Here is a 27,838-nt window from a genome sequence, read left to right as displayed (position 1 = left end):
CCACTGTGCCTGGCTTCTCTGGACTTACTGTGTGGCGAGATAGTATAAGGCAGTGGCTTTCAAAGTTTTCTGGCCATGACCCTTGTGGGAAATACATTTTGTATCTCAACCTCGTAAGTACACACAGACATGTAGACACTCACGTGTATAACCTAGAATTTCATAAAGCAGTACCTACTGTTACTAATTGTAGTGCACTCTGCTGTTTCTTATTCTACTTTATACTGCGTCATTAAAAAAGTGCTGGTCATGACCCACTAAATTTATTTCCCAACCCACTAGTGAGCAATGACTCACAATTTGAACACACTGGATGGGGGATAGCCAATTGAAAAGAGCAAGGAAATTAGTGTATTCCTGATCTCCTCTCCTGTCTCTTACATTTTTGCAGTAGCAATGTAAAGGAGTCCTAAGAGAACAGACATTCTGGGAATAGCAGGCCTACCGCTGCACAACTGCTTTCCTAGGCTCGACCCTAGTACCAAGCTCCTGACGCATATAGCAGTGGCAGTCATAACCAGCTCATAGTAAGGTTTGGCACAGGGACTGGTTGTAAGAACTGATTTGGTTGGTATAGCTGTGAGGGCCTGGCACGGTGTCCATGTGTGCCTCAATCCTAATTCTGAAAAAGGCTGACCCTGGGAGTGCTAATTAGATACACAGAGAGGAATGCATGCTGCCGAAAGGCCAGGTTCATGGCGATGCCGCTGTGGCTGAGGTGCAGTCATCAGTCTGGAATGTGGACACGGAACTTCTCTCACATCTGATTCTTCACTTGACTGGATTCATAGAACCCAAAAGCCACCCCACCAACATAAATTGTGTCTCTAGGTTCTGTGTTGCTCACGCCCAAAATTCCTGGGCCTTCTCACTTGGTGCGTATGAATGGTGCATATGAGCGAAGTCTAGGATGGGGCCTTAGCGTTAAAGCCCCAGGGTAGTGTGACTGAGATTGTTGGTAAAGAGTGTGCAGTGGTTGGCATGACCTCAGAAATTCTGAAATGGGACTGCACCTGCAGACTGAAGTGTTGAGAGAGCCAGGGAGGTGCAAGGACTGGGCAGGGCAGAGGCAGGAACCCTGCCTGCCAGGAAGAACTAGCATCCTGGGGGCAGAGAGGCTGTCCTTTCAAGTAGCAGCAGATGTACTGGTATCTTTGTAATGGAGAAGCATACTTTCTAGGAACATTAGGCCAGATTGTCTGACCAGAGTATCTCTACCTGCTTAAAATCTAAGTAGTTTTCTTATCCTTTGCAGTATCTTATCAAACATACATGAAGTACATCAGAACATGGGCTACTGCCCTCAGTTTGATGCCATTACAGAGCTGTTGACTGGGAGAGAACATGTGGAGTTCTTTGCCCTTTTGAGAGGAGTCCCAGAGAAAGAAGTTGGCAAGGTACTGTGGGCACCTGAAAGCCAGCCTGTCTCCTTTGGCATCCTGACAATATGTACCTTATGGCTTTTCCACACACATCAACTTCAGGCTGTTTTTCCTCATGAATGCAGGAGCACGAAATGCTGGTTCTTTGTATCTGCTTTCAGGGTGGGAACCTGTAATGGTGGTGGGGCAGGGCTGGGTGGGCAGAGAGGGAGTGCTCCTCCCTGTTTTGGCTCCTCACCAGTTGTTGGGTTACGATGATAGAATCTAGTCCTACTCAGTGAAAGAACTTTCATATATATATGTGTAGGACAGCATGATAAAATTCCCAAGCCAGACCAAAGTCAAGGTGCTTTTCATCACTGTAGGTTGGTGAGTGGGCGATTCGGAAACTGGGCCTCGTGAAGTATGGAGAAAAATATGCTGGTAACTACAGTGGAGGCAACAAGCGCAAGCTCTCTACAGCCATGGCTTTGATCGGCGGGCCTCCTGTGGTGTTTCTGGTGAGTGTCACTGTGGATTGAAAACTGTTGTTCCGGCCTGAGTGGAAAACATGACTTTTCAAAAGTCCTATACGTCCAGGGCTGTTGTGTGATTGGCTTGTCTCCCACCAGGGACAGCAGAGCCACCTTGGAGAAGCTGAGGGAAGCTTCTCCCTTGGCATACACTGGGAGCACTGTACCATGCCTGCAGATGTTCCCAAATAGAGACACTCCAAGCACTTTGTTTCTGAGTGTGATTGAGGCTGGATATATGATTTGATCTTTCTCTGGAACATTCTTTCTCATCATCTTTGTGTTCATTCCCTGAAAATGGAGAGTGTAGACACAGCTTTAAAATCCCCAGGGTAGCAACTAGGTCATAGTTCCTTACACATGGATAGATGAAAAACAGATCAGACTGGGCAGTGGGCCTTGACCCTTTTTCTTTTGTAGACCAGAGCATTGATGTTATTACCAGAAGAAGCCTTTGAGGCTTTTATGTATTCCAGACCACATGGGTCTGGAATTTGTTTCTGTAAGGCTAACAATTGCAATATACTAGGGTAATCTGAGTGAGCTGGAATAAAAAAGAAAAAAAAAAGGAATTTCACCCCAATCTTATACTGACTTCAATAGAGATTTCAGACAAAAAGTTATTTTAGTATATACTTATCAGTCATGAAAAGATAATTACAGTTAAATGGGCTTTTTCCTTCCCTATTTATTTGGAGAAATTTGTTTAATTCTATAAAAAAGTACTCAGAATATCTGAGTTTCCTGCATCAATAAGACATTTATAATGATGACCTTGTTTACAAATGAATTTGGAACTTTAATTCTTTGGTCCATCAAGAATAACCAGAATGGTAAGTTAAAATTTAAGCTGTTTCAAAGATGCTTCTTCATTTAAAAGCAAATTTATCTTTGATTTTTTTCCCCCCAGCAAATAAGACTTATTTTATTCTAATTACAGGATGAACCCACCACAGGCATGGATCCCAAAGCCCGGCGGTTCTTGTGGAATTGTGCCCTAAGTGTTGTCAAGGAGGGGAGATCAGTAGTGCTTACATCTCATAGGTCCGTAGTAAAGTCTTGGCTTCTCCACTGTGGGCTGTTTTAACTTTCCAAGTAGAATATGCGATCATTTTGTAAAAATTAGAAAATACAGAAAAGCAAAGAGTAAAACAATTATTACCTGAAATTATACAACTTGGAAACAACTACTGTCTTCACTGGGCTGTTTATGTTTGCAGAATTTTCCTATGCAAGTGTGTGTGTGTGTGTGTGTGTGTGTGTGTGTGTGTGTGTGTGTGTGTGTGTGTGTGTGTGTGTGTGTGTGTGTGTGTGTGTGTGTGTGTGTGTGTGGTGTGTGTGTGTGTGTGTGTGTGTGTGTGTGTGTGTGTGGTGTGTGTGTGTGTGTGTGTGTGTGTGTATGTATTCTTAGAAAAATGCATGCCCAGTATAAATATCACTCTTTTTCACTTAACATATTTTAAACATTATTCCAGGTCAGTGCATGTAGGTGTCATTTCTTATAGGCTATACTCTCATTTAACTATTCCCCTTTTTGTAGACCATTTGGATTATTTCCAACTTGTTCACAATTATAAACAGCACTACAGTGAACAGCATCATCCCTATATCCACATGTACTTGTAACAGGATATGATTCCCTAGGAAGCTGGAATGCTGGAAGTCATGGTGATGTTCTGATGGTTATAGAGAATCTCTCTAAAATGAAAACCTCTTTCTTTTTTACCGCAGTATGGAAGAATGTGAAGCTCTTTGCACTAGGATGGCAATTATGGTCAATGGAAGGTTCAGGTGCCTTGGCAGTGTCCAGCATCTAAAAAATAGGTAACAAAGATAATTTCTTGGGGATAGTGCCTAGTGAGAAGGCTTGATATTTATTCTTTTGTGAGTATATAAACGATGGCTCTAAAATAAAGGAAAATAAAACTGAGCAAAATGGTATAGCGGAAAGAATGAGGGCTTTGAAGTCAGAAGTGCATTTGAGTTCTGTCTTTACCATTTACTGGTCTGTGACTCCTGGGCAAGTTACTTAACTTCTCTAAGAGTCGATCTCCCTGGAAGATCTACCTCCAGGCTTTGTTCTATAGATGAAATGAAAAAAATTTACGCGTGCCAGTACTGGTGAGAGCGCAAACTTTGGAGTCCAACACAAATGGGTTTGCATCCTGGCCCTACCAATTATGAGCTCTGAGCCATGGGCAAGTGACTAACTCCCTGGGCCTCAGTTTCTTTGTAACATCTGTCAGACTTCATGGGTCCAGGTGAGGATTAAAGGAGATCATGTATTTACAGCACATGGCGTGGCGCTTCACATAAAATAAGTATTTAGTAAATGATAACTCATTCCTTCTCTCAGAAACTTATTTCTGGGCCTGCCAGGGGCCGCCCTTTTTCATGGCACAAGTTGGGTTCCCAGGTTTAAATATTCTTTTAAATAGTTTCCTGGAGATCCTCCATTTGGATATTTTTTTTCCTGCTTTCAGGTTTGGAGATGGTTATACAATAGTAGTACGAATAGCAGGGTCCAACCCGGACCTGAAGCCTGTCCAGGATTTCTTTGGACTTGCCTTTCCTGGAAGTGTTCTAAAAGAGAAACACCGGAACATGCTACAATACCAGCTTCCATCTTCGTTATCTTCTCTGGCCAGGATATTCAGCATCCTCTCCCAGAGCAAAAAGCGACTCCACATAGAAGACTACTCTGTTTCTCAGACAACACTTGACCAAGTAAGCTTTGAGTGTCAAAACAGATTTACTTCTCAGGGTGTGGATTCCTGCCCACGCACTCCTGCCCATAGGTCCAAGAGCAGTTTGTATGCTTGAATCGGTGCTTCAATTCCTGATCTACTATTACTACTAGCTATGCTTTTTACTAAACCTCTGAACCTGAAAAGGGAGATGATGCCTATGTACTGTATGGGATTATTGTGAGAATTTATTGTAATAACCATAATAACTACCATTTAGTGAGTACCTACCATGGGCCAGGCATTTTTCTTTGTGCCTAATCTTATATAAATTAGATAATAAAGTACCAAATTGGTCCTGACACTTAATAGGTACTCAGTAAGTATTTTCTTCCCTCTTCCCTTTAATCAAGACTGTATGTGCCAAAGTAAATGGATGACTGAGCAGTTGGTGATGTGGGGGGCGATATATAGAGTCAATTTTTGGCTGGGCATGGTGGCTTATGCCTGTAATCCCAGCACTCAGGGAGGCCGAGGTGGGCAGATCACGAGGTCAGGAGATCGAGATCATTCCGGCCAACATGGTGAAACCCCGTCTCTACTAAAAATACAAAAATTAGCTGGGCATGGTGGTGCGCACCTGTAATCTCAGCTACTCGGGAGGCTGAGGCAGGAGAATCACTTGAATCCAGGAGGCGGAGGACAGAGTGAGACTCCATTTCAAGAAAAGAAAAAGAAAAAAAAGAGAAAGTCAATTTTTAAGTTGTTATTGCTTTTTTCAAGTATTCTCGCCTCCTTCACACACAGTTTTCTCGTTAATCTATGCAATTCTGTATGCTCCTACTTGACCTAATTTCAACACCGGGAAAAATAGAACTGGAATAAACAATGAACAAGTTGAGTGGTATTTACAAAGGTCCATCTTGATCTTTTAACAGGTATTTGTGAACTTTGCCAAGGACCAAAGTGATGATGACCACTTAAAGGACCTCTCATTACACAAAAACCAGACAGTAGTGGATGTCGCGGTTCTCACATCTTTTCTACAGGATGAGAAAGTGAAAGAAAGCTATGTATGAAGAATCCTGTTCATACGGGGTGGCTGAAAGAGGAACTAGACTTTCCTTTGCACCATGTGAAGTGTTCTGGAGAAAAGAGCCAGAAGTTGATGTGGGAAGTAATAAACTGGATACTGTACTGATACTATTCAATGCAATGCAATTCAATGCAAGGAAAACAAAATTCCATTACAGGGGCAGTGCCTTTGTAGCCTATGTCTTACATGGCTCTCAAGTGAAAGACTTGAATTTAGTTTTTTACCTATACCTATGTGAAACTCTATTATGGAACCCAGTGGACATATGGGTTTGAACTCATACTTTTTTTTGTTGTTCCTGTGTATTCTCACTGGGGTTGCAACAATTATTCATCCAGTAATCATGGCCAGTGATTATTGATCAAAATCAAAAGGCATGCACATCCTCATTCACTAAGCCATGCCATGCCAGGAGACGGGTTTCCCGGTGACACTTCCATTGCTGGCAATGAGTGTGCCAGAATTATCAGTGCCAAGTTTTTCAGAAAGTTTGAAGCACCATGGTGTGTCATGCTCACTTTTGTGAAAGCTGCTCTGCTCAGAGTCTATCAACATCATTAAATATCAGTTGACAAAATGGTGCCATGTGTGGCTAACATCCTGCTCTGATTCCCTCTTTGATGAGCTGTTCTGGTAGCAGTAACATGCAACAAAAATGTGGGTGTCTCTAGGCACAGGAAACTTGGTGCCATTGTTACATTGTCCTGTGCTTCGAGCCATGGGTCTACAGGGTCATCCTTATGAGACTCTTAAATATACTTAGATCCTGGTAAGAGGCAAAGAATCAACAGCCAAACTGTTGGGGCTGCAAGCTGCTGAAGCCAGGGCATGGGATTAAAGAGATTGTGCGTTCAAACCTAAGGAAGCCTGTACCCATTTGTCCTGACTGTCGACTCACATGGGACACTGCACCTCAAGATGTTTCTTATCTGACACAAGTATATTATTATTTCTGGCTTTTTGAATTAATCTAGAAAATGAAAAGATGGAGTTGTATTTTGATGAAAATCTTTGTACTTTTTAATGTTATTTGGAATTTTAAGTGCTATCAGTGACTTCTGAATCCTAAAATGCCCCCTCTGTAGAACCCTGTGGTATAGAGGAGTAGGGCCACTGCCCCACTATTTTTATTTTCTTATGTAAGTTTGCATATCAGTCATGACTAGTGCCTAGAAAGCAACGTGATGGTCAAGATCTCATGACATTATATTTGACTTTCTTTCAGATCATTTAGGATACTTTTAATCTCAATCCATCAATCAAGTATTTTTTGGGTGTATGCTGTAGCTGAAAGAGTATGTACGTATGTATAAGGATAGAGAGGGCCGGGCGCGGTGGCTCAAGCCTGTAATCCCAGCACTTTGGGAGGCCGAGACGGGCGGATCACGAGGTCAGGAGATCGAGACCATCCTGGCTGACACGGTGAAACCCCGTCTCTACTTTAAAAATACAAAAAAACTAGGCGGGCGAGGTGGCGGCGCCTGTAGTCCCAGCTACTCGGGAGGCTGAGGCAGGAGAATGGCGTGAACCCGGGAGGCGGAGCTTGCAGTGAGCTGAGATCCGGCCACTGCACTCCAGCCTGGGCGGCAGAGCGAGACTCCGTCTCAAAAAAAAAAAAAAAAAAAGGATAGAGAGAAATTAAGTCTCAGTAGATTGTGCCATGTTATTCAGCTCACTGGTTTACAAATATAGGTTGTCTTGTGGTTGTAGGAGCCCACTGTAACAATATTGGGCAGCCTTTTTTTTTTTTTTTTTTTTTAATTGCAACAATGCAAAAGCCAAGAAAGTATAAAGGTCACAAGTATAAGCAATGAATTTTTCAGCAGGGAAGACAGCTAGCTTGAGAACTTGCTGAAAAACACAACTTTTGTTTATGGCATTTAGTACCTTCAAATAATTGGACACCCCATTAAATCTGACAATCTCAAATTTTTCATCTCTTCAATCACTAATCAACAAAAATCTAAAAACAACAAATGCTTCCATATGGAGCATTTTTCAGTTTTCTAACCTGGGCTTATTTTTCTAGTCAGTAAACATTTTTTAAAATAGTTTCACTAATGCTTACTGTTAACTGTCTTGAGAGAAAAGAAACATAGGAGAGAACTATTGTTTGGCCAAGTTCAAGTGATCTTTCGATATCATTACTAACTTCTACCTTTTCCAAAATTTGAATATTAACTCTAAAGGCGTAAGACTTCAGATTTCAAATTAATCTCTATATATTTTTTAAATTTACAGAATATTATATAACCCACTGCTGAAAAAGAAAAAAAATGATTGTTTTAGAAGTTAAAGTCAATGTTGATTTTAAATATAAGTAATGAAGGCATATTTCCAATAACTAGTGATATGGCATCATTGCATTTTACACTGTCTTCAAAAATATAGAATTTATAGAATAATTTCTCCTCATTTAATATTTTTCAAAATCAAACTTCTGTTGGTTTTCTCATTTTACTAAAATCATATTCTAATTCTTCATTATAGTAAATCCATGAGCAACTCCTTACTTCAGTTTCTCTGACTTCAAGGCCATATTTTAAAAAATCAAAAGGCACTGTGAACTATTTTGAAGAAAACACAACATTTTAATACAGATTGAAAGGATCTCTTCTGAAGCTAGAAACAATCTACGGTTATACATCTTCGTTAATACTGTGTTACCTTTTAAAATAGTAATCTTTTACATTTTCCTGTGTAAACCTAATTGTGGTAGAAATTTTTACTAACTCCATACTCAATCAAGCAAAATTTCTGTGTATTCCCTGTGGGATATAACTATGTGAGTTTCAGAAATTCTCAAAATACATGTCCAAAAATTTCTGCTTGTGCATCTTTTGGACACCTCAGAAAACTAATTAACAACTGTGAATATGGTAAACATAGAAGAAAATAATAAGCCCTCTATACATAAATGCCCAGCACAATTCATTGTTAAAAAACAACCAAACCTCACACTACTGTATTTCATTATCTGTACTGAAAGCAAATGCTTTGTGACTATTAAATGTTGCACATCATTCATTCACTGTATAGTAATCATTGACTAAAGGGATTTGTCTGTGTTTTCTTCTTGTGGTTGTATATATCAGGTAAAATGTTTTCCAAAGAGCCATGTGTCATGTAATACTGAACCACTTTGATATTGAGACATTAATTTGTACCCTTGTTATTATCTACTAGTAATAATGTAATGCTGTAGAAATATTACTCTAATTCTTTTCAAAATTGTTGCATCCCCTTTTATAGAATGTTTCTATGTCGATAAGGATTTAGGTATGCTATTATCCCTTCTTATACCCCAAGATGAAACTGTTTTTGTGCTCTTTGTTCATCATTGGCCCTCATTCCAAGCACTTTACGCTGTCTGTAATGGGATCTATTTTTGCACTGGAATACCTGAGAATTGCAAAACTAGACAAAAGTTTCACAACAGATTTCTAAGTTAAATCATTTTCATTAAAAGGAAAAAAGAAAAAAAATTTGTATGTCAATAACTTTATATGAAGTATTAAAAAGTGCATATTTCTATGTTGTAATATAATGAGTCACAAAATAAAGCTGTGACAGTTCTGTTGGTCTACAGAAATTTACTTTTGTGCATTTGTGGCACCACCTACTGTTGAAGGGTTATAAAGCCATTAGAAAAGTAGAGGGGAAGTGATTTGGATCAAAAGGAAAAATTTGAGAAAAGATTCAAATGTTCCCTTAATCATAAAAGAGAACTGAGGGGGCTACTCGTAAATAAAAGGTTGTTTTGTATTTTCATGTTGGTTAAGATACTGAGTAACTGGTATTAAGTGTTAGAGGTTTTTAGATAAATACTCTGCTTAATGATTGTGAAGCTGCACTGAGATTTCTGAAAATGCTCTGTAGCTGAGCTTATTTAATAAATGTTCACTTGGTATAGGGGAAGCTACAAAGGCAGCCTTCAGTGCCCTTTTTTTAATTCAACCAAAAATATAAGGACACGATGTAGCAGGTATACTGGCAAGGGGGTGGTGGCAAGGGTGAGCAGGAAGGAGTAGATGTGGAAACAGAAATGATACTAATATCAGTGATTCTTTTCTCCTGTAATAAGTGCTGTGCAGACAACATAGGAGTAGTGCTGAGACAATGTAAATGTATTTTTCATAGCTCATTAGGAATCAGTTTCAGAAAAAGATGTCTGCTTATTTTGCTACTTGAATCCCTGTCAAACAGTCCTTTTGAGGCAGTACAAGAGGCTGGCTCTATTTGTGACCCCTTGGGAACGGCTGTGACAAAGTGTCGTGAGCATTCCTTTTTCTGTGGCACAGATCTGAACTTTGTGTGCAGAAAAATCTTGGCTTCAAGTGAGCTTGAAGTGAGCATCAGCATCACAACTTCATCCTCCTATCTTGAAGTTTACGTTATAGTGACTCTAATGAAATCATAGAACACTGTTTCTTCGTGAACAATGACAAGGGAGAAGAAAAAACTTTATTGAAAAATAAAAAGGCAGATAATTTAGATGAAAATGTTACCCATGAGTTTTGTTTTTGTTTTTGTTTGTTTGTTTTTGTTTTTTTGAGAAACAGACTCTCACTCTGTCATCCAGGCTGGAGTGCAGTGGCATGATCTTGGCTCACTGCAACCTCCGCCTCCCGGGTTCAAGCAATTCTCCTCAGCTTCCCAAGTAGCTGGGGCTATAGGCATGCGCCACCATGCCAGCTAATTTTTGTACTTTTAGAAGAGATGGGGTTTCACTATATGTTGGCCAGGCTGGTCTCGAACTCCTGACCTCAGGTGATCTGTCCACCGTGGCCTCCCAAAGTGCTGGGATTACAGGTGTGAGCCACCTCGCCTGGCCCTACCCATGAGTCTTGACCAAAATATTCTTCTATCTGTAGAAAAGCCCAAAAGAACTTTCCCAGATTCAAAAAACTTGACGCTTTGTAATGGTAATGTCTACATTAAGTACGAAAAAAACCCTTAGCTTCAGTTTTCAAGTGTTTACTGTGTTGTTATACACTTCATTTAATTCTCAATACCTGCCCTATAAGGTAAAAAGTACCATTTTACATACGAGTAAATTACAGCTCCGTGGATAAGAAACTCATCCAAAAGCACCGGGACAGTCAAGTGGCAGAGGGGTTCTTTTTGTTGAAGTTAGGTATCAGTTAAAATCGACCTTGTAAAATCACATCAGCATCAATATACATTAACAAATAGTTACTGAACTTTATTGTATGCCAGATATTTCTCTAGGTACTGGGGGTACAATGTAGAAGAAAATAGAATTCCTGCTCTAATGAATTTATATTTCAGTGGTGAAAGATGATGTGTGGACAAACACACCTAATATATTTTGACAGCAATCGGTGCTAAGAAGAATATAAGACATGGTAATCGGATAACAATGGAGAGAAGTCAGAGATGGCCTTTTCTGAGGAGTGACATGCTGAGAACCGAATAAAAAGAGCAGGAGCAACCTTTCAAGGTGGGTGCGAAGAATATGCCCGCAAGAAAGAATAAGTGTTGCAAAAGCCCAGTGGTAAAAAGCTTGGCAAGCTGAGGGGGTAAAAGAGATATCTGTACTAATGTCTCTGGTATTGAGTTAGCAAGGAGAAGAGTGGCAGGGGGTGGAACTGGAGAGATAGCAGGGACCACGTCTCACAGGATCTTGCCAGCCTTTTTAAGGTATTTGGATTTTATTGTTAGTGCAACAAGGAGCCACTGGAGAGTTTTAAACAGTAGTGGTGTGACCTACTTTGTTTCAGAAAGAACACTGGCTACTATGGGAAGAAAGGACAGTAGGAAGACTAATAGATAATGGTGGATTGGACTAAGATGGTAGCAATAGATAGGGAGCTATGGTAACGTTCAGTATCCACTTTGGAGACAGATCCAGCAGGACTTGCTGACAGACTCCATGTAGGGACCGAGGGAAAGAGAGCTAGCAAGGTGACTTCTAGTTTGTGACCTGAACTAGGTAGATGGCTGTGTTAAAAATGCAGTTGGTATTTCAGTCTGAAGCTCAGGGGCAATGATGGAAAATAAGATAAATGTGTGCAAGTTGGCTGGGCATGGTGGCGCATGCCTATAATCCCAGCACTTTGGGAGGCCGAGGCGGGTGGATCACCTGAGGTCAGGAGTTTGTGACCAGCCTAACATGGTGAAACCCCGTCTCTAATAAATACAAAAAAATAGCCGGGCATGGTGGCGCATGCCTGTAATCTGAGCTACTCTGGAGGCTGAGACAAGAATCGCTTGTACCTGGGAGGCGGAGGTTGCAGTGAGCAGAGATAGCGCCACTGCACTCCAGCCTGGGCAACAAGTGTGAAACTCCATCTAAAAAAAAAAAAAATGTGCAAGTTATCGGTATGTATATATTTAAGCCTTGGGACTGAATGAGATTACCTGGAGAGAATGAAGAGAGGGAACATTCTTGAGCCTGAGATCCTTTAACATTTAGAAGAGAAGCCAGCCAGGGAAATTGAGAGGGACTGGCCAGTGAGAAAGAGGAAAATCTGAAGAGTATAATGCCATACGTTGTAACGCAGAGAATTACTGTTTCAGGAAGGCAGAAGTTATCAATTATATCCAACACTGCTGAGAAGATGAGTAAGGAATGTAAATGAGTAAAGGCAGGAATGGCTATTGAATTTGAGAAGACAGTGGTCCTTGGTGACCTTCAAAAGAGTCATTTCAGCACGACAAGGATGCAGACCTAACTGGAATAGATTTTCAGGGAAGAATGAGAGGCAAGGAAGGGGAGACTGCAAATATACACAAATCTATATTTTTGCTTTGAAGGGAAGCAGAAAACAGGACAACAGCTGGTTTACAGAACTTTTATTTGGATCCTTTCCTTGTCTGTTAATAATATAGGCTGCACCTGGGCATCATCTTGCCCTTCCTTTTTGATTTTGCTGTTTTGCTTTTAATCCTACAGGCATTTCTTCTGGCAGGAGGCTTGTACACAATCTGGCTGGTTCACAACCACTACAGACTTGCCCTTTCAAGGCAGAAGCCTATGATTAAAAAACTTCCATTTCTTCCAATCAACTATTATAAAACTCATTTTGTCTAATGCCCATACTCCTTTACCTCAGGGTCCTGGGCCAACTATCTGTCACTAAAGAAAACAAACCATTTCCTTCTCCTGGGGGAATGTGCTTCTTTCAAGAAGATGCTTAGAGAACAGACATTCTAGGTGACAGCAGTTATGAAAGAGGTCTCGCTAATGAACCTAACTCTTCTTCCAACATACTCCAGGTTCACACTCCTTTGATGACAGAAAGTACTACAACTTCAGTTGCAACACTACTCAGGCTCATAGGATTTACTCAGTAGGTTAAAAGCTGGTGCTGAGAATGAAGTTCAGAGTTTGAGTCTACAAGTGGCATTTGCTTATCCTTTGGGAGTTCTGTGGCAGCAGGTAGAACTGAATCAGATTGGTTGCATATCTGTTTCTCTTCCTGGAAATACAATTCAAATACCTTCATAGTCTGTGACAGAAACTTATAACCAACAGGCAATGGTATTATTTTTATTGATGGCACCCCCCCATAGCCAAAACTTCTACTGAGTCATTCGCCGTGTTTTCCAGGAATACTTTCCATATGTAGTAGTGAGGCACCTCCAATAACAATTATGCAATCTACTGTTAACGGTGGCACAAAATGAGAGTGGAGGAATGATGTACTTCTTTTTTCAAACTCACACATCTCATATGTTAATTCAGTCAACAAGTACTTAGGGCTTATCACCTGCCAGGCAAGGGTAATATGACAACAATGAAAGCAAAAACCCTTGCTGTCACAGAATTTGGTTTCTAGTGGGAAGAGACAGACATTAACAAATCATATATAAGTAAAACATTAATTATGGTGATAACAGAAAAATAAAGCAGGGGAGAGGGATAGTGTCTTAGTTCAGGTTGCTGTAACAACAGTACCATAGATTGGGTGGCTTAAACAACAAACATTTTTTTTCTCACAGATCTAGTGGCTGGGAAATCTAAGACCAGGGTGCCAGCATTATTAAGTTGTGGTGAAGGCTTACATTCTGGTTTCCTCACAGAGAGGACTCTTTATGCCCTTACAAATGCATCGATTCTCTTACCCACATGACCTCATCTAAAACTAACTCCCAAAGGCCCAACCTCCTATGTTGAGATTAAGGCTTCAACATGTGAATTTTTGGGGGGCAAAAACATTTGGTCTCTAGCAGATAGGGGCCACCATGGGAGGAAATTACAATCTTAAATAGGGTTGTCAGGGAAGGCTTCATGGGGGCAAAGACCCGAGGGGGCATGGAAATGATCCATGCAGATGCTTGTCTAGGGAAGAGCATTCCAGGCAGAAGCAGTGGGAATGGACCCTCAGGTAAGAGCATGTTTAGCAGGTTCAAAGAAAAGCCTCTTAGGCCAGGTCTGGAGTGAGGATGGAAAAGGTAACAGGACAGATCATGTAAAGACTTGTAGGCCACAGTTAGAGGCTTGGACAATTATTCTGAGGAAGAGATGAAGGTATTGGGAGGGGCTGTTGAGCAGAGGAGTGATATGATCTGCTTTATATTTTAGATTATTCTGACTGCTATGTTGAAAGTAGGGTTGAGAGCAGAGGGGAAGGGCAGGACACCAGTTAAGAGCACTTCCCAAAAATCCAGATGACGATTGGCTTGAACCAGGATAGTTGCTATAGGGATGTGAAGCAATCAAATTCTAGCTATCTGGGATCTGCTGACAGGTACACAATGGTGTGAGAGAGAAAAGGCAGTGTGAGAATGACTCTGCGGTCTGTGGCCTGAGCAAAACAGAAAGCTGGAGTTGCCATTAGCTGCGATCAAGTTTCTGGGTAAAGATCAAGAGCTCAGTTGTGGACAAGAGGGGTGTAAGATTTCTAATAGACCTTCAGGTGGAGGTGTGGGGAACACATCTGGATGTGATGAGCCTGGAATTCAAATTCACATGTGTGAATTTGAAAAAAGAAAAGAGGTGTGGACTGGAGCCATCCACACACAGATAGCATTTGAAGTCACAAGACTGGGGGTGATGACATAGGGAGTAAGTATAAATAGAAAAGAGAAGTGGTCCAAGGACTCAGTCCTTACATTGGAGGTCAAGGAGACAAGGTGGAGACTAGGAGATATGAAGGCCTGTGCAGTCAGTGTTGCAGAGAAACGAAGAAACTGTTTCCAGAAGAAAGGAGAGGTCAACTGCTAACAAGTCAAGTAAAATGAGAACTGGGAAATGAGTTGACAAGCACAATTTGGCTGGCGTGATCAGAGAATGTTTAAGAGATAATGTGAGGGAAGAAAATGGAGGCAGGAAGTATGAACTACTTTCTTGAGTCATATTGTAAAGTAAAAAAAATGGGGTAATTTTATTCTTTTTTTTTTAATATAGGAAAAATAATAGTATATTCGTATGCTGAGGAGAAGAATCCAGTTGAAGGGGAATACTGTGGCTTCAGGCAACAAGAGAGGAAAACTGCCTGAGCCACATCCTTCAGCAAGTGAGTGTTCAAGTGGAGGGTTTGTGTTTGCTTGGCGCACGGGTCATTCATCCACAGTGTGAGGAGAGAAGCAGGGCATGCGGGGTTGGCTGCAGAAAGCGGGCAGAGGTCGGGGTGGGAACTTATGAAGACTGTTCCGATTGTTATTTTCTCTGTGAAGTAAAAGGAAAGGTCATTGGCTAAGAATGAAGATGGAAGAGCAGGTGCTGGGAGTCATTGAAGAGAATGAAAGAATGAATAAAATAGAGAAGAACATAATGCTATGATATAAATCTGTACATGCAAATTACTTTCCTCTTCAAATTAGACCCCCTGGAATGCAAATCTCTGTCATGTTAAGTTTTAGAAAAAGTCATAATCCACTTGGAGCTAAGTATGAAGAATATGGTATATGATTTAAACCATGTAATTCTATTTTTGCTTAATCCAGGGAAGCCTTTAAGATAACTTAGAGTATATCCATTTAAAAAGATAAAAATGTCAGCTTCCCCTTCCTTTTAAATAAGGAATGGATCAAAAATAATTGATATTCATAACCCTAAGGTACCATAACATTCTGAAGCAAAATATTAAATGTCTTCTGTAGTATTTTAGTTAACTTTTAATTTTAATTGGTAATTTATGTGTAATTAACCACATACTTATGCCCCAACTATTTCACATAAATGTGAGATGTCTTAGGCCTCTTTGAACTCTGCATGGAAAAGAATGCTGAGGTGGCATGTCTGTTTAAGCTGCCACTGCCTGCCTCTCATAAATAATATCTGACGTTGCATAATAGCCCAGATAAACTGCAGATCGCTTACAGCCTGATAAATAAGAGGAAACTGTACATCTTGTTTTCCACATTTCCCTTGGACAGCTAATTCACAATTTACTATTTTATAGCTATAAGATTTTAAAAATATAAAATAATATAGCTGTAAATATAGACTATTAGGAGACAGTCTGTAAAAATGTAAAAATAATATAGCTGTAAATATACACTATCAGGAGTACCAAATCTAGTTTTATAAGGTAGAGATATCAAGTAAAATGGAAATGAAAGATGTTTCAAGGAAAACTCCAGGACATCTGTGGCAGTACTAAAGAAACCTTCCTTCTCAGGTTCCCAGCATGCTATTTTATTGATGCAACTTAACATTTTCAACAAAGTTGGTAAATTATCACTATATTACTGTCTTATAGCAACATAGTAAGAGCTCTAGAGATCATATAAGTATAAAATATGAATTTAAAACAACAATGAATATGTAGGATTTTTATTAGGGCAAGCATTTCCATAATCACAAATATTTCTTTAAAACAAATAAATGTCCCAAGATCTCTGTTAGTGATCCAAACTAAGTAGAAATTAGTAAAATTAATTATAAATGAACAATTTTAGCATATAAACCAACAAGACTTTCTAGATTTTTGACACTGTGACCCAACTGCATTATTTTCCAAGTTAGAATGACTAATAATTAATGTAAAAGCAATAATTAATACAGATGACATTGTACTTTTCCACAGTAAAGAAATAAACTTAATCTAATATTTTTATAAATCCCATTTGATATCACAAAATAAACTTCACTAAGCAATTTTTTAAAAAAATCTCAGGAAAAGTAGATATGATGAAAAGACAGATATTTTATATAAATAATTCAAAAATACTGTTGGGCAAGGAAATGTAAAATCCTTATTTGAATAAAAGAAAATTCTATAAAGCAATGAGTTATCAAAATACAGAAGAGGTATTCTAAAACAAATAAAAAACCAAGTAGTGACAACTACTTCTAATGTGTAACATACTGAAATGCCAAGGTGAAAGTGAACTGAACTATTTCTTAAAGCAGTGGAGAAGATGTAACTTTCAAAAATTCAGGAAGCATAGCAAATTAACTAATTAACTTACCATCTCCTTCAAATAAAAGCGAGAACCACTTGGGAGAATTTAAGCACCATTAGCAGACACATCTTATAGCAGTTAATGAAATGTTTTGTATTTCAGTAGAAAACTATTTCAATGGTGAAAACGATGTAGGAATCAGAAGCATATTCTGCTGAGATACTAGGTAGTTGACGCTTTCCCGAACTGGAAAAACATTTCATAAGAAGGCATATAGTTACTGACTGAATCACATTTGTTCTAAAAATAATTCATGCCTAGTCAAACAGCTTACCAGCTGCCACAACTCTGGGATCCTCATGGGACTTATGTCTCCCAGCTGCACGACTATCTGCACTCTCGTTCCACCAGAGAACATGAACTGCAGAAACAAACCACAAGTAGTTTCTGAACTATATGGCAATAGCAAATAAGAAATATTGAAAAAATGAATCAGAAATGTTGTCTTATTCTTTAAATCAAATTAGTGATATCAAGAAGGCAAAACTAAACATGTTAGTGATAAGATTTCAGAGGGATCAGAAATTTGGGATATAAATTTGTAAGTTAAACTGGAAACATAAGGCTGAAGAGAGAATGCAAAGAAACACAGCTTAAGGTACAATTAAGACTAGACCCAACTTCCTACTATTTTTTTTCTTAAAAAGCAGATTATAAAAAAACTGTTTACTGTAGAAAATTTAGGTGATACAAAGAAAAAATAAAAATTAGTATAACCTTAAGTGCCTAGATAAACCTTTATCAACATATGGCGTGTTTCCTTAAAAAAAAATGAGTAAAACAAATTAGGGTCTTACTGTATATTAGTAACAGATTTTTAAAAATGTTGCAACAATGTGATAATTTTCTATGTCAATGATATTAATTTTGAATGACAAAGACAACAAAAACAATCATGACAAAAACAAAAATTGACAAATGGTATCTAATTACACTTAAGAGCTTCTGCACAGCAAAAAAAAAAAAAAAAAAAAAAAAAAAAAAACCCACAAACTAGCAACAGAGTAAACAGACAACCTACAGACTGGGAGAAAATTTTTTGCAAACTATGCATCTGACAAAGGTCTAATATCTAGCCTCTATAAGGAGCTTAAACAAACATATAAGAGAAAAACAAAGAACACCATTAAAAAGTGGGTAAAGGGCATGAACAGTCACTTTTCTTTTTTTTCTTTTTTTTTTTATTTTTATTTTTGAGATGGAGTCTCGCTCTGTCGCCCAGGCTGGAGTGCAGTGGCGCAATCTCGGCTCACTGCAAGCTCCGCCTCCCGGGTTCACGCCATTCTCCTGCCTCAGCCTCCCGAGTAGCTGGGACTACAGGTGCCCGCCCCTGCGCCTGGCTAATTTTTTCTATTTTTAGTAGAGACGGGGTTTCACCATGGTCTCGATCTCCTGACCTTGTGATCCGCCCACCTCGGCCTCCCAAAGTGCTGGGATTACAGGCGTGAGCCACCACGCCCGGCCGAACAGTCACTTTTCTAAAGAAGACATACATGAGGCCAACAAACTTATGAAAAAATGCTCAATATCACTGATTAGAGAAATGCAAATATAAGCCACAACTAGATACCATCTCACACCAGTCAGAATGGCTGTTACTAAAAAGTCAAAAAATAACAGATGCTGGTGAGGTTATAAAAAAAGGGAACACTTATACCCTGTTGATGGGAGTGTAAATCAGTTCAACCACTGTGGAAAGCAGTATGGTGATTCCTCAAAGTGCTAAAAGCAGAACCGCCATTCGACCTAGCAATCCCATTGCTGGATATACACCCAGAGAAATATCAGTCATTCTACCATAAAGACATGTGCATGTGAATGTTCACTGCAGCACTATTCACAACAGCAAAGACTTGGAATCTTTTCATGAAAACCTATATGCCTATCAATAACAGATTGGATAAAGAAAATGTGGTACATACACACCATGGAATACCATGCAGCCATAAAAAAGAACCAGATTATATCTTTTGTGGGAACACGGATGGAGCTAGAGGCTATTATCCTCAACAACCCAACGGAGGAAAAGAAAACCAGATACCACGTGTTCTAACAGGTGGAAGCTAAATGATGAGAATTTATGAGCACAAAGAAGGAAACAACAGACACTGGGGTCTACTTGAGAATGGAAGATGGGAGGAGAGAGAAGATTAGAAAGATAACAATTGGGTACTGGGCTTAATACCTGAGTGATGAAATAATCTGTACAACAAACCCCCGTGACATGGGTTAACCTAGGTAACAAACCTTCACATGTACCCCGTGAACCTAAAATAAAAGTTTAAAAAAAAAAAAAAAACAGCAGTTCAGCATTTGAAAAAGGCTCCATAAAGTATTAATATTGTAAAAAAATAAGATGTAAAATAAGATGTTTATAGGTTTTTTCAGTCCTATAAACAACAAACTCTAAAAATTTGGAAATAAAAATTAAAACAGGTACCATAATGAAAAAGAGAGACAAACTGATCTAATCTACATGGCAACTTCATAAAACAAATGGACAACTGTACCTCTGTTGAGTTCTCCATATTCTGTGTGGAAAACACCAACTACTTTTGTGTAGCCTAAATTGACATGGGCATTAATTGCTCTTTTAAATGCATCACCCCACAGAGCTGGTCCACCAGGTTTCATCTGAAAAACAGCTAGTTCATAGACTCCTAGAATAGGGAGAAAAATAATTATTTTACAGAAGACATTCAAATAATTTCTAACCAGGTTTTCTTGATTCCATCAGAAGGCTAACCAATGAATTTAGAGGATAATCCATGTATACATACATATGCACTCATATTTATTAATTCTCTGCATTATTTTTCTTTGCTTTTATGTTTAGAAAGTCTTTGTCCATGTTGAAGGGTCAGTTGTTAAAATTAATCATAAAGAAAATAAAGAAAAGAGACTGGAAGCTATATATAAACTACACTCTGCAATATTTTTAATCTATAAAATTTGTCAAAAAAACAGATATTGAGAATTTATAATGGAGCAGAATTTTCAAGCTGCCCGTCTACACTTTAAAAAAAAGAAATGAGTAAGAGAAGTACTTTCTGATATCCTACATTTCTTTCTCCTTTTCAATTTTAAGAGGAAATAACTTTTTCCTTTGTATTATTTTCCCCTATAGGATTCTATTTCTAGCTGACCCAAAGTCATGTCTGAGTCTTTAAGGAAAAAAAGAAAACCCTCAAGGAGATGGTTTTATTCTTCTTAAATATCGAGGTAAATGCTTAAAAACCATTCTACCTTCTGGCCAGAAGTATAAGATGGGTGGAGAGAAAGAAACCAGAGGACAAGGTAGATTGGAGAAGAAAAAGGAAAGAAATACAAAGTTACTAAAGAATTATGAACAACATAGAGGAAGGGAACTATTTGTAAGACCTGACACTGCGAAGCCAACTGTTTTACTTAGTGCTGAAAGCTGAGGGGAGTTTTAAGTACATTAGAATCCAAACAAGACTTTTCAAATCTCGTATAATCTAAAATAAAATCAAAGTTGAGTTTATGGGAGACATAAAATGAAATTTAAATTAGTTTATGCTTTTTGAATCTGACCTCTGTTTAAAATTAGACTGAAGTAATTATTTCCTTTAGTGCGCAAGAAGTGAAATCAGGAGGAAGACAAATCTTTTCAAACTGAGAAACAAGAAAGAGGAAGACACAAAAGTTAAACTACAATAATGTAGCTTAACAGTGTAAGTTAATTCATTCCCCCAAAACAGTCAGTTTACAAAGATATACTTAATGATTTAAGATTAGCTGAATTTGTGGAAAAATACTTTTATATTAAAAGTTTATACATTTTAAAACTGTGACAAAATTTCATAAACTACGACTCATCTACCTACACCTGTTTTCCTAGCTCCCAAGCCCCACTTTTTCACCTGTACTGACCATGTCAACTTTTGTTAGGCATCTGCTAGATTTCAATTCGGAAAAATACTTCACTTTTTTGTGCTCAATGTTTTAAGGATAAGCAAAGAGCTCTAGAGCTCCAGTTCTCTCTCTCTCTCCCTCTCTCTCTCTCTCTCTCTTTTTTTTTTTAAAGATTGAATCTCGCTCCGTCGCCCAGGCTGAAGTGCAGTGATGCGATCTCGGCTCACTGCAACCTCTGCCTCCTAAGTTCAGGCAATCCTCCTGCCTCAGCCTCCTGAGTAGCTGGGACTACAGGCATGCACCACCACACCCAGCTAATTTTTGTATTTTTGGTAGAGATGGCGCTTCACTACATTGACCAGGTGGATCTTGAATTCTTGACCTCAAGTGATTCGCCCACCTCGGCCTCCCAAAGTGCTGAGATTACAGGTGTGAGCCCAGTCTCTAATTCATTTTTATCTCCAGACTCACCATATATTATTATAGAAAACAAAGAGTTACATATTTTTTTCCTATAGAACTTTACTTTTTATAGCTTTAGATTTATAGTATTGTACTCATTAAAACTCATAGTCTATAAGAGGGAAGAACTCACCTTCTTTTGGAGGCTTTTCTAATTTGGACCATGGTATGAGGTAAGTAATTTCCGTCTCTTGTTTATCAATGTGAGCCAAATTTGGAATGATGGATTGTTCTTGCCATTCCTTACAGTTGGCTAAGGCTTTCCGAACTTCAGCTCGATGAGCAAAATTATCTATGGGAGGAAAATAATTAAGAAAAAATTTTTTGATTTAAAATCGCCCATATTTTTACTTAAATTTTACTCAGTTCAGCAAATGTGCAAGGCCATATGGGGACCCCATGTTACTATGTCACTGGAGATGCCAACATAAATATATGTGACAACTGCTCTCAAGTTACTCATGGTCTAAAAGGGGAGTTGAAATGTAAAAAATGAACTTAATTGACATAGAATGGGCTTTATAGGCTCTAAGACTTTCTTAGGAAGTTGTGTGAATTAGGTTCATTATTCAATCTTTCTGTGCCTCAGTTTCTTATTCTGTGAAGAAAATAGTATAACACCTACCTCCAGGGTTGTTGTGAGGATTAAATGAATTAATACATGAAAAGAGCTTAGAATGGTGTTTGGCACCTTAGTTAGTACTCAGTATATGTTAACGATTCTTATTAATAAATGGAAGCATTTGATTTATAAAGACAATTTTTCCTTAGTGGTTGGTGATTAGGTCAAGCTACACTTTGAATCAAATTTAACATAAATGAAATTAAGATGCACTTTTTAAGCCTATTTTTTGAACAGCAGCTCCCAATGAAATAGTGCTGATTCTTTTATTTATTGTCAGTAGTTCTTTTTCTCCACAACTTATTTCTCTTCTTTCTAAGTTACCCAAACAGGTATATACATTTACCAAGATAATGGGCCTTGTATAGTCAGCCCTCCCTCTCCACAGGTTCTGCATCTATGGATTCAACCAACTGCAGATTAAAAATATTCTTAAAAATACAAGTGAAATAATATAGTATAACAACTACTTACATAGTATCTATTTTTTTTTTATTTTTTTATTTTATTATTATTATTATTATTTTTGAGACAGAGTCTTGCTCTGTCGCCCAGGCTGGGGTGCAGTGGCCGGATCTCAGCTCACTGCAAGCTCCGCCTCCCAGGTTTACGCCATTCTCCTACCTCAGCCTCCCGTGTAGCTGGGACTACAGGCGCCCGCCAACCCGCCCGGCTAGTTTTTTTGCATTTTTTAGTAGAGACGGGGTTTCACCGTGTTAGCGAGGATGGTCTCGATCTCCTGACCTTGTGATCCGCCCGTCTCGGCCTCCCAAAGTGCTGGGATTACAGGCTTGAGCCACCGCGCCCGGCCCATAGTATCTATATTGTATTAGGGATTAAAAGTAATCTAGAGATGACTTACAGTATATGGAAGGATGTGTGTGGGTTTGATGGAAACACTATGCTGTTTCATATAAGGGACTTCAGCTGATTTTGGTATCTACAGAGGGTCCTGGTACCAACCTCCTGCAAATACAGAGGGAAAACTATAGTATATTTACTTTTAGGGCCTCCTAAGACTAATAGTAAATGAACTATATAATTTTTGCTGAGGACAAGGAATAACACCTATCTTACAACTTAAGTCAATTATAAAGACTTTATGAGCAGTTTAATGGGACATGATTAAACTTGCGGCTCATCTAACGCACATAAGTGGATCATATATGTGGTTTATCTAAAGCATATAAATGAATTATAAAGACTTTATTAGTAGGTTTTTCAATGGGACATGTTTCAATTTATGGTTTATCTAAAGCATAAGTTATGTTTTAATAGGGTCTGTTTTATTAACAGGGAAAAACTAAAGAGTTACGTCAAGTATAGAATGAACTCTTTTCATATTAAATTACTTTATGACTATTAACTTTGGACACTGATCACTAAACAGTAAATGAAATTATTAAAAGTTCTTTAGGTACCCTCAAGTCCTGATGTGGACTGTTAAGAACAGACATGGGAGTAACAGACATTCTGGGGATTCTTGTTACTTGTTCTCCTTCCTCTACTAAATCAGAGGTAGGTCAGCTCAATATGGGAAGAACTCTCTCTCATTCCTTTTCCTCCCTAGGGTAGTACGAAAGTGAATTCCTTGAAACTCTGGGGTACATAAATGAAAAAAAAAAAGTGGTCTCTAAACATAACAGAATTATTAAATCTCAGAGTTGGGTAAGGCTTAAAAGTTAATGATCATCCTTTAAAAACCTCCATTTTTATAAAACTCCCAAATGGGTGAATTATTTCTGCAAAAATGCTGATATCCAGCCCTAGCTGTAATAATAATAAGAAAAAAAATTCTCTTATCCTAATGATACCCCTTTACCCAAGAACTGCAATTAGGAGTCTCACAAATTTGCAAAGCATTCTCCCTTATTTAGCCAGTATTCCATCGTAGTCAATACCATATATAGTTACACATTTAAAACATTTTTATTAAATATACATGCCTTTTGGCAGGCCCAACTGTGATCTCAACCCACTTGAACATTTACAATTACTGCTTTAAATTTTCACGAACTATCTGTATAGCAAACAATTCTACCATTTTTCTGGGGATTAAAGTCTAGTTCACAATTTTATGGTTTGATATATGAGACTCCATGTTTTCTCATTTATGATAACATAAGAGTTCAAGCAAGGGGTGGTTAGAGGTGAACCACTGGGAAGAAGATCTGCTAATTTATTTTTTTGGTATTGCTTTTAAAAAGTCTTACTTAACCTGTATGTATCTATAGTAATATAGATCCAAGAACTAAGTGTTATGTTACATTTAACAGAATGAAAATCTATACTGAACACTAAAACTGGATGACTCTTTACCATACTTCCAAATATGAAACACTTTATTCATTCTGCCTCCAAATTCTACGCTCCAGAATCCAACCAATTCAGAGTGAGCTGTCCGAAGATGAATGGTTTTCTTAAGATTTTCCATGAACGCATTCATTTTTGAAGGTTTAAGGTAATAAGTACGAAATTCATAGAACGTTCCATTGTATTGTCTGGGTCCTGTAGCAAAAGATGAGCACACCTGAGGGAGATAAGACAGATGTAAATATCCTGGGAAGGTAGAATTACAGATTTGGTTACAACCAAATCTGAGTCTGGTACAAGGAACACACACACACTCATTATCCATTGTTTACTTTTGTTGTCAATTCTCCATATATATTTGTTTACATAGAGATGTCAATAAAGATAACTACTCTTAATTCTGATGAATATATAGTGACTGTTTCCTAGCAGGGGTCTACCTCTAGCCATTTTTTCACGAGAATTTGCTTTATAAGAAGGCCGTGGGATCATAATGATACTCCTTTACCCAAGAAGTACATTTAAGACTTAGTCTCATTAATTTACAAAGGGTTTTCCCCTGTTTAGCCAATATTCCATCTTACTCAATACCATATGTATTAGTTACACATTGAAAAAAATTTATTAAGTACACATGCCTTTTGGCAGGCCCAAAAATACGTTTACTAATAACAACCTCTTTTTTTTAGGTTCCTAAAAAAACAGGAAGGCTATTCAGGTCAAAGTATTTCTTGAATCCACTGACGAAGACTACTGGTCAAAAACAGGACTGGACTGTAACTAATATAAAAGGAAGCTATGACTTATCCAATTGCATTGTACTATGGGCGTGTACAGCATAAAGGCTGAAAAGGAAAAAAAACTCAACAAATCAGAATTGTCTGCATCATTGTTTCTAATTACAGATGCAATATCAAGAAGTATGCACATTTAGTGCACCCAATTATACCAAGTTTATGGAACTATCCTTTAAGACCACCCTTTATAATAGTCATACACCAAATAGGTAAATTTTCTGTCCTATTCTGGCCCTCTGAGCCTGAGCGAACTTCATGTTCAGTAGCAAATGCCCTGTCAGAAATTATCCAGAGTCTGTGTGTATGTACATGCAAATATTTATGTAAACACACGTGGATACACAGACCACTCCCGTGGCATTCCAGTTTACAAATCCATTCATTTAGATATGGTTAGCATGTGACAACTTCCTGAGGCTCACTACCTAGAATAATGTATCACAACAGTTTCAGTAGGCATCTTTCACTGACATATTTTTGGTTACAACATACAAATGTCTATGTAGTTTGTGTGCATAGCGTCTTAATTATAATTGTCTATCTTGAGTTCATTCATCTCCAGTATGAGTTATACCCTTATTGTCCAAGTGTCTTAGTTTTCTTGGAAAACCCTTCTTCACACCAAAAAATAATTGCAACTATCCTTTCTTTCGATGGCCATTCTTTTTGGGTCAATTTAATCAAATTCTGAAAATAAAAAACCGTTTAGTATCTACAGTTTAAAAATAATATAAAATATAAACATTTCAGAAAATGGGCCAATGAGGTATTTGAAACAACTGTTTTTAATTTTCAGAGTTTTGTATCTAGAGATGTTATCCTAAAAAAAGATATTAGAAAAAAATTATCTACAAACATGTCGTGTTTACTTGGGAATGAGAAATGAGGATTATAGATGCAAATGTATGGGATAGAAAGCCATCAGTGCATCCAGTCAGGGAAAGGTAAAGGGAAGCTTTTATCAGCAAAAAGCGAGAGATTCACATAGGTTGCTTACAAACAGAGTTGACTGGTTCCAGAGACTCAAAGCCAGAGTTGCCAGTTCAGTGGTAGAGATGCTGTTACCAGGAAAGCGGTCTTTCAAGAACATCTTATCTGAATTACTGCGGTCCTAAAGAAGGCCTAATGATAAACTTTGTCAAAGCAGGAGATGGGTGTAGGATGTGAAAGGATTTCCTGTGGGGGTTTTGAAGTCCTTGGGCTGGGCGCTGTGGCTCACGCCTGTAATCCTAGCACTTTGGGAGGCCGAGGGTGGGGCAGATCACTTGAGGTCAGGAGTTCGAGACCAGCATGGCCAACATGGCGAAACCCCATCCCTACTAAAAACACAAAAATTAGCCGGGTGTTGTGGCGGGCTCCTGTAATCCCAGCGATTCTGAAAGCTGAGGCGGGAGAATCGCTTGAACCTGGGAAGTGGAGGTTGCAGTGAGCCGAGATCGCCTGGGTGACAGAAAAAGCCTCTGTCTCAAAAAATTAAAATTAAAATTAAAGTCCTTGGCAACAGCTCTTATCTCAGATATGTAAGCACGAGCCTCCTCTCTTCCTGCCCTCCCAGTCTGTTCTGTCTGGATCTGACAAAAGTGATTTCATCTGGGTATCTGCAACTTTCACAGAAAATAGGTGGTCAAATGGACAGATTTTTATTCTCTTTCCCGGGAGAAATATATCATAGAGAAGCTCAGGAAAGGCTAACTGCAGGGAGAGAGGGATATGTGTGGGGCGGTGAGACTTTTCTTGCACAGCAAACTACCTACTGGAGGCAGAAATCATAAGTCTTCCATGCTCCCTTACCTCCAAGTTAGGGCTCATTCCCAGCACAATGACCTCTACTTCACTTAAAAAAGAACAACTGGCAGACATTTTTAAAAACTCAACCAAGTTCAGAATAATGCCATAAGGAAGTAATTCTTGGCCCTGTGCCACTAGAGAAAGAATATTTAGGGTAAAGACTGCATTGTTAATCCGAGGTGAATTGACAATAGCTGCTGTTCTTTCGTGTTCCTCAGTCTGTCTCTAGGATAGGTTAACCCCCTTCCTATCCTGCCCCTTCAGAAAGGAGTAAAGTCCTAAACGTGAAAAGGAAAGACATTTCTGGCTTTATTGGCCACAGAATAGGCCAATCTCGAAAGTTAGGGCAGAATCACAAGCTCCATTTTGTCCATTTCTCATCTAAGGTTAAAAGAGTCTGTCATCGTCCTGTTTGCTAGGAGGCTCCCGTCCCAGCCTGGCTGGGGGAGCGACCGCACGAAGAGCGGGTGGCGGGCAGGGTCCAGCCCCACCCGGACCCTGGGTCTCCTCTTCAAGGGTCTCCGCGAAATGCTCGAAGTTGTTTCATTCAAAAGGGGAAGGCCTGTTCCACTGCGAGCGGCTGGTTGGCCATTCCCTCCTTCAACCTGATGTTTAGAGACGGGGGAGGCTTGGAAAGCCACAACTCCACCGGCGGATCGACAGCGCCAGGTGACAACATGGGAGCGCTCCCTGGGCCGCAGCCACTTAGCTGGGCGCAGCCACTTAGCTTAGCTGGACTTAGCTGGGCGGCCAAAACGCAACAGCCGGCGCCACGGGGTGGCAGGGGGTTGTGGCATTTAGGCTAGAAAACAGCTGGCATCAGGCCGGACGCAGTGGCTCATGCCCGTAATCCCAGCACTTTGGGAGGTCGAGGTGGGCGGATCACGAGGTCAGGAGTTCGAGACCACCCTGACCAACATGGCG

The 27,838-nt window shown here is 39.1% G+C and overlaps 2 protein-coding genes and 1 long non-coding RNA gene across 10 annotated transcripts in view; 2 read left to right on the top strand and 1 right to left on the bottom strand.

The window, feature by feature from the left end:
* LOC105481013 (ATP binding cassette subfamily A member 1) overlaps window positions 1-7,437 on the top strand; it is a 145,914-nt gene extending 138,477 nt beyond the window's left edge. For both annotated transcript variants that reach the window (XM_011740258.3, XM_011740259.3), the window contains exons 45-50: window positions 1,256-1,397; window positions 1,748-1,882; window positions 2,835-2,938; window positions 3,626-3,718; window positions 4,378-4,621; window positions 5,520-7,437. In XM_011740258.3, the coding sequence (XP_011738560.2) occupies window positions 1,256-1,397; window positions 1,748-1,882; window positions 2,835-2,938; window positions 3,626-3,718; window positions 4,378-4,621; window positions 5,520-5,660 (859 nt within the window). In that variant the 3' untranslated portion in view covers window positions 5,661-7,437. The remainder of the gene's footprint in view (window positions 1-1,255; window positions 1,398-1,747; window positions 1,883-2,834; window positions 2,939-3,625; window positions 3,719-4,377; window positions 4,622-5,519) is intronic.
* The window catches only part of LOC105481015 (protein NipSnap homolog 3B), a 43,672-nt gene that overhangs the window by 15,186 nt on the left and 648 nt on the right, over window positions 1-27,838 (bottom strand). The window contains exons 2-7 of one of the 3 annotated variants that reach the window (XR_986719.3): window positions 24,336-24,546; window positions 21,528-21,686; window positions 19,567-19,716; window positions 17,331-17,417; window positions 17,063-17,242; window positions 1,877-2,185 (exon numbers count right to left, since the gene is read on the bottom strand). Coding sequence is in view for 1 of the 3 variants with exons in the window: in XM_011740261.3 (XP_011738563.1) it covers window positions 17,166-17,242; window positions 17,331-17,417; window positions 19,567-19,716; window positions 21,528-21,686; window positions 24,336-24,546 (684 nt within the window). In the remaining 2 variants the exon portion in view is untranslated. Of the gene's footprint in view, window positions 1-1,876; window positions 2,186-16,408; window positions 17,243-17,330; window positions 17,418-19,566; window positions 19,717-21,527; window positions 21,687-24,335; window positions 24,547-27,838 lie in introns of those variants that run through there. The other 2 variants (XR_986720.3, XM_011740261.3) reach the window with 2 other exon arrangements.
* On the top strand, window positions 10,440-25,677 carry LOC105481014 (uncharacterized). Of its 5 annotated transcripts, none has more exons than XR_986713.3 (7): window positions 10,440-14,978; window positions 15,054-15,162; window positions 20,184-20,278; window positions 20,651-20,751; window positions 23,426-23,534; window positions 24,293-24,477; window positions 25,019-25,677. It is a non-coding gene; the product is annotated as an uncharacterized lncRNA (long non-coding RNA). The 5 variants fall into 5 exon arrangements; XR_986714.3 differs by having other exon boundaries at window positions 10,442-14,952; XR_003017883.2 differs by lacking the exon at window positions 20,651-20,751 and having other exon boundaries at window positions 10,444-14,952.

This window comes from Macaca nemestrina, chromosome 14 (genome assembly GCF_043159975.1).
Source record: "Macaca nemestrina isolate mMacNem1 chromosome 14, mMacNem.hap1, whole genome shotgun sequence".
In the NCBI taxonomy this organism is placed as follows: domain Eukaryota; kingdom Metazoa; phylum Chordata; class Mammalia; order Primates; family Cercopithecidae; genus Macaca; species Macaca nemestrina.
The sequence above is the reverse complement of the archived record's forward strand: the minus strand, read 5'-3'. Positions and strand labels throughout refer to the sequence as shown.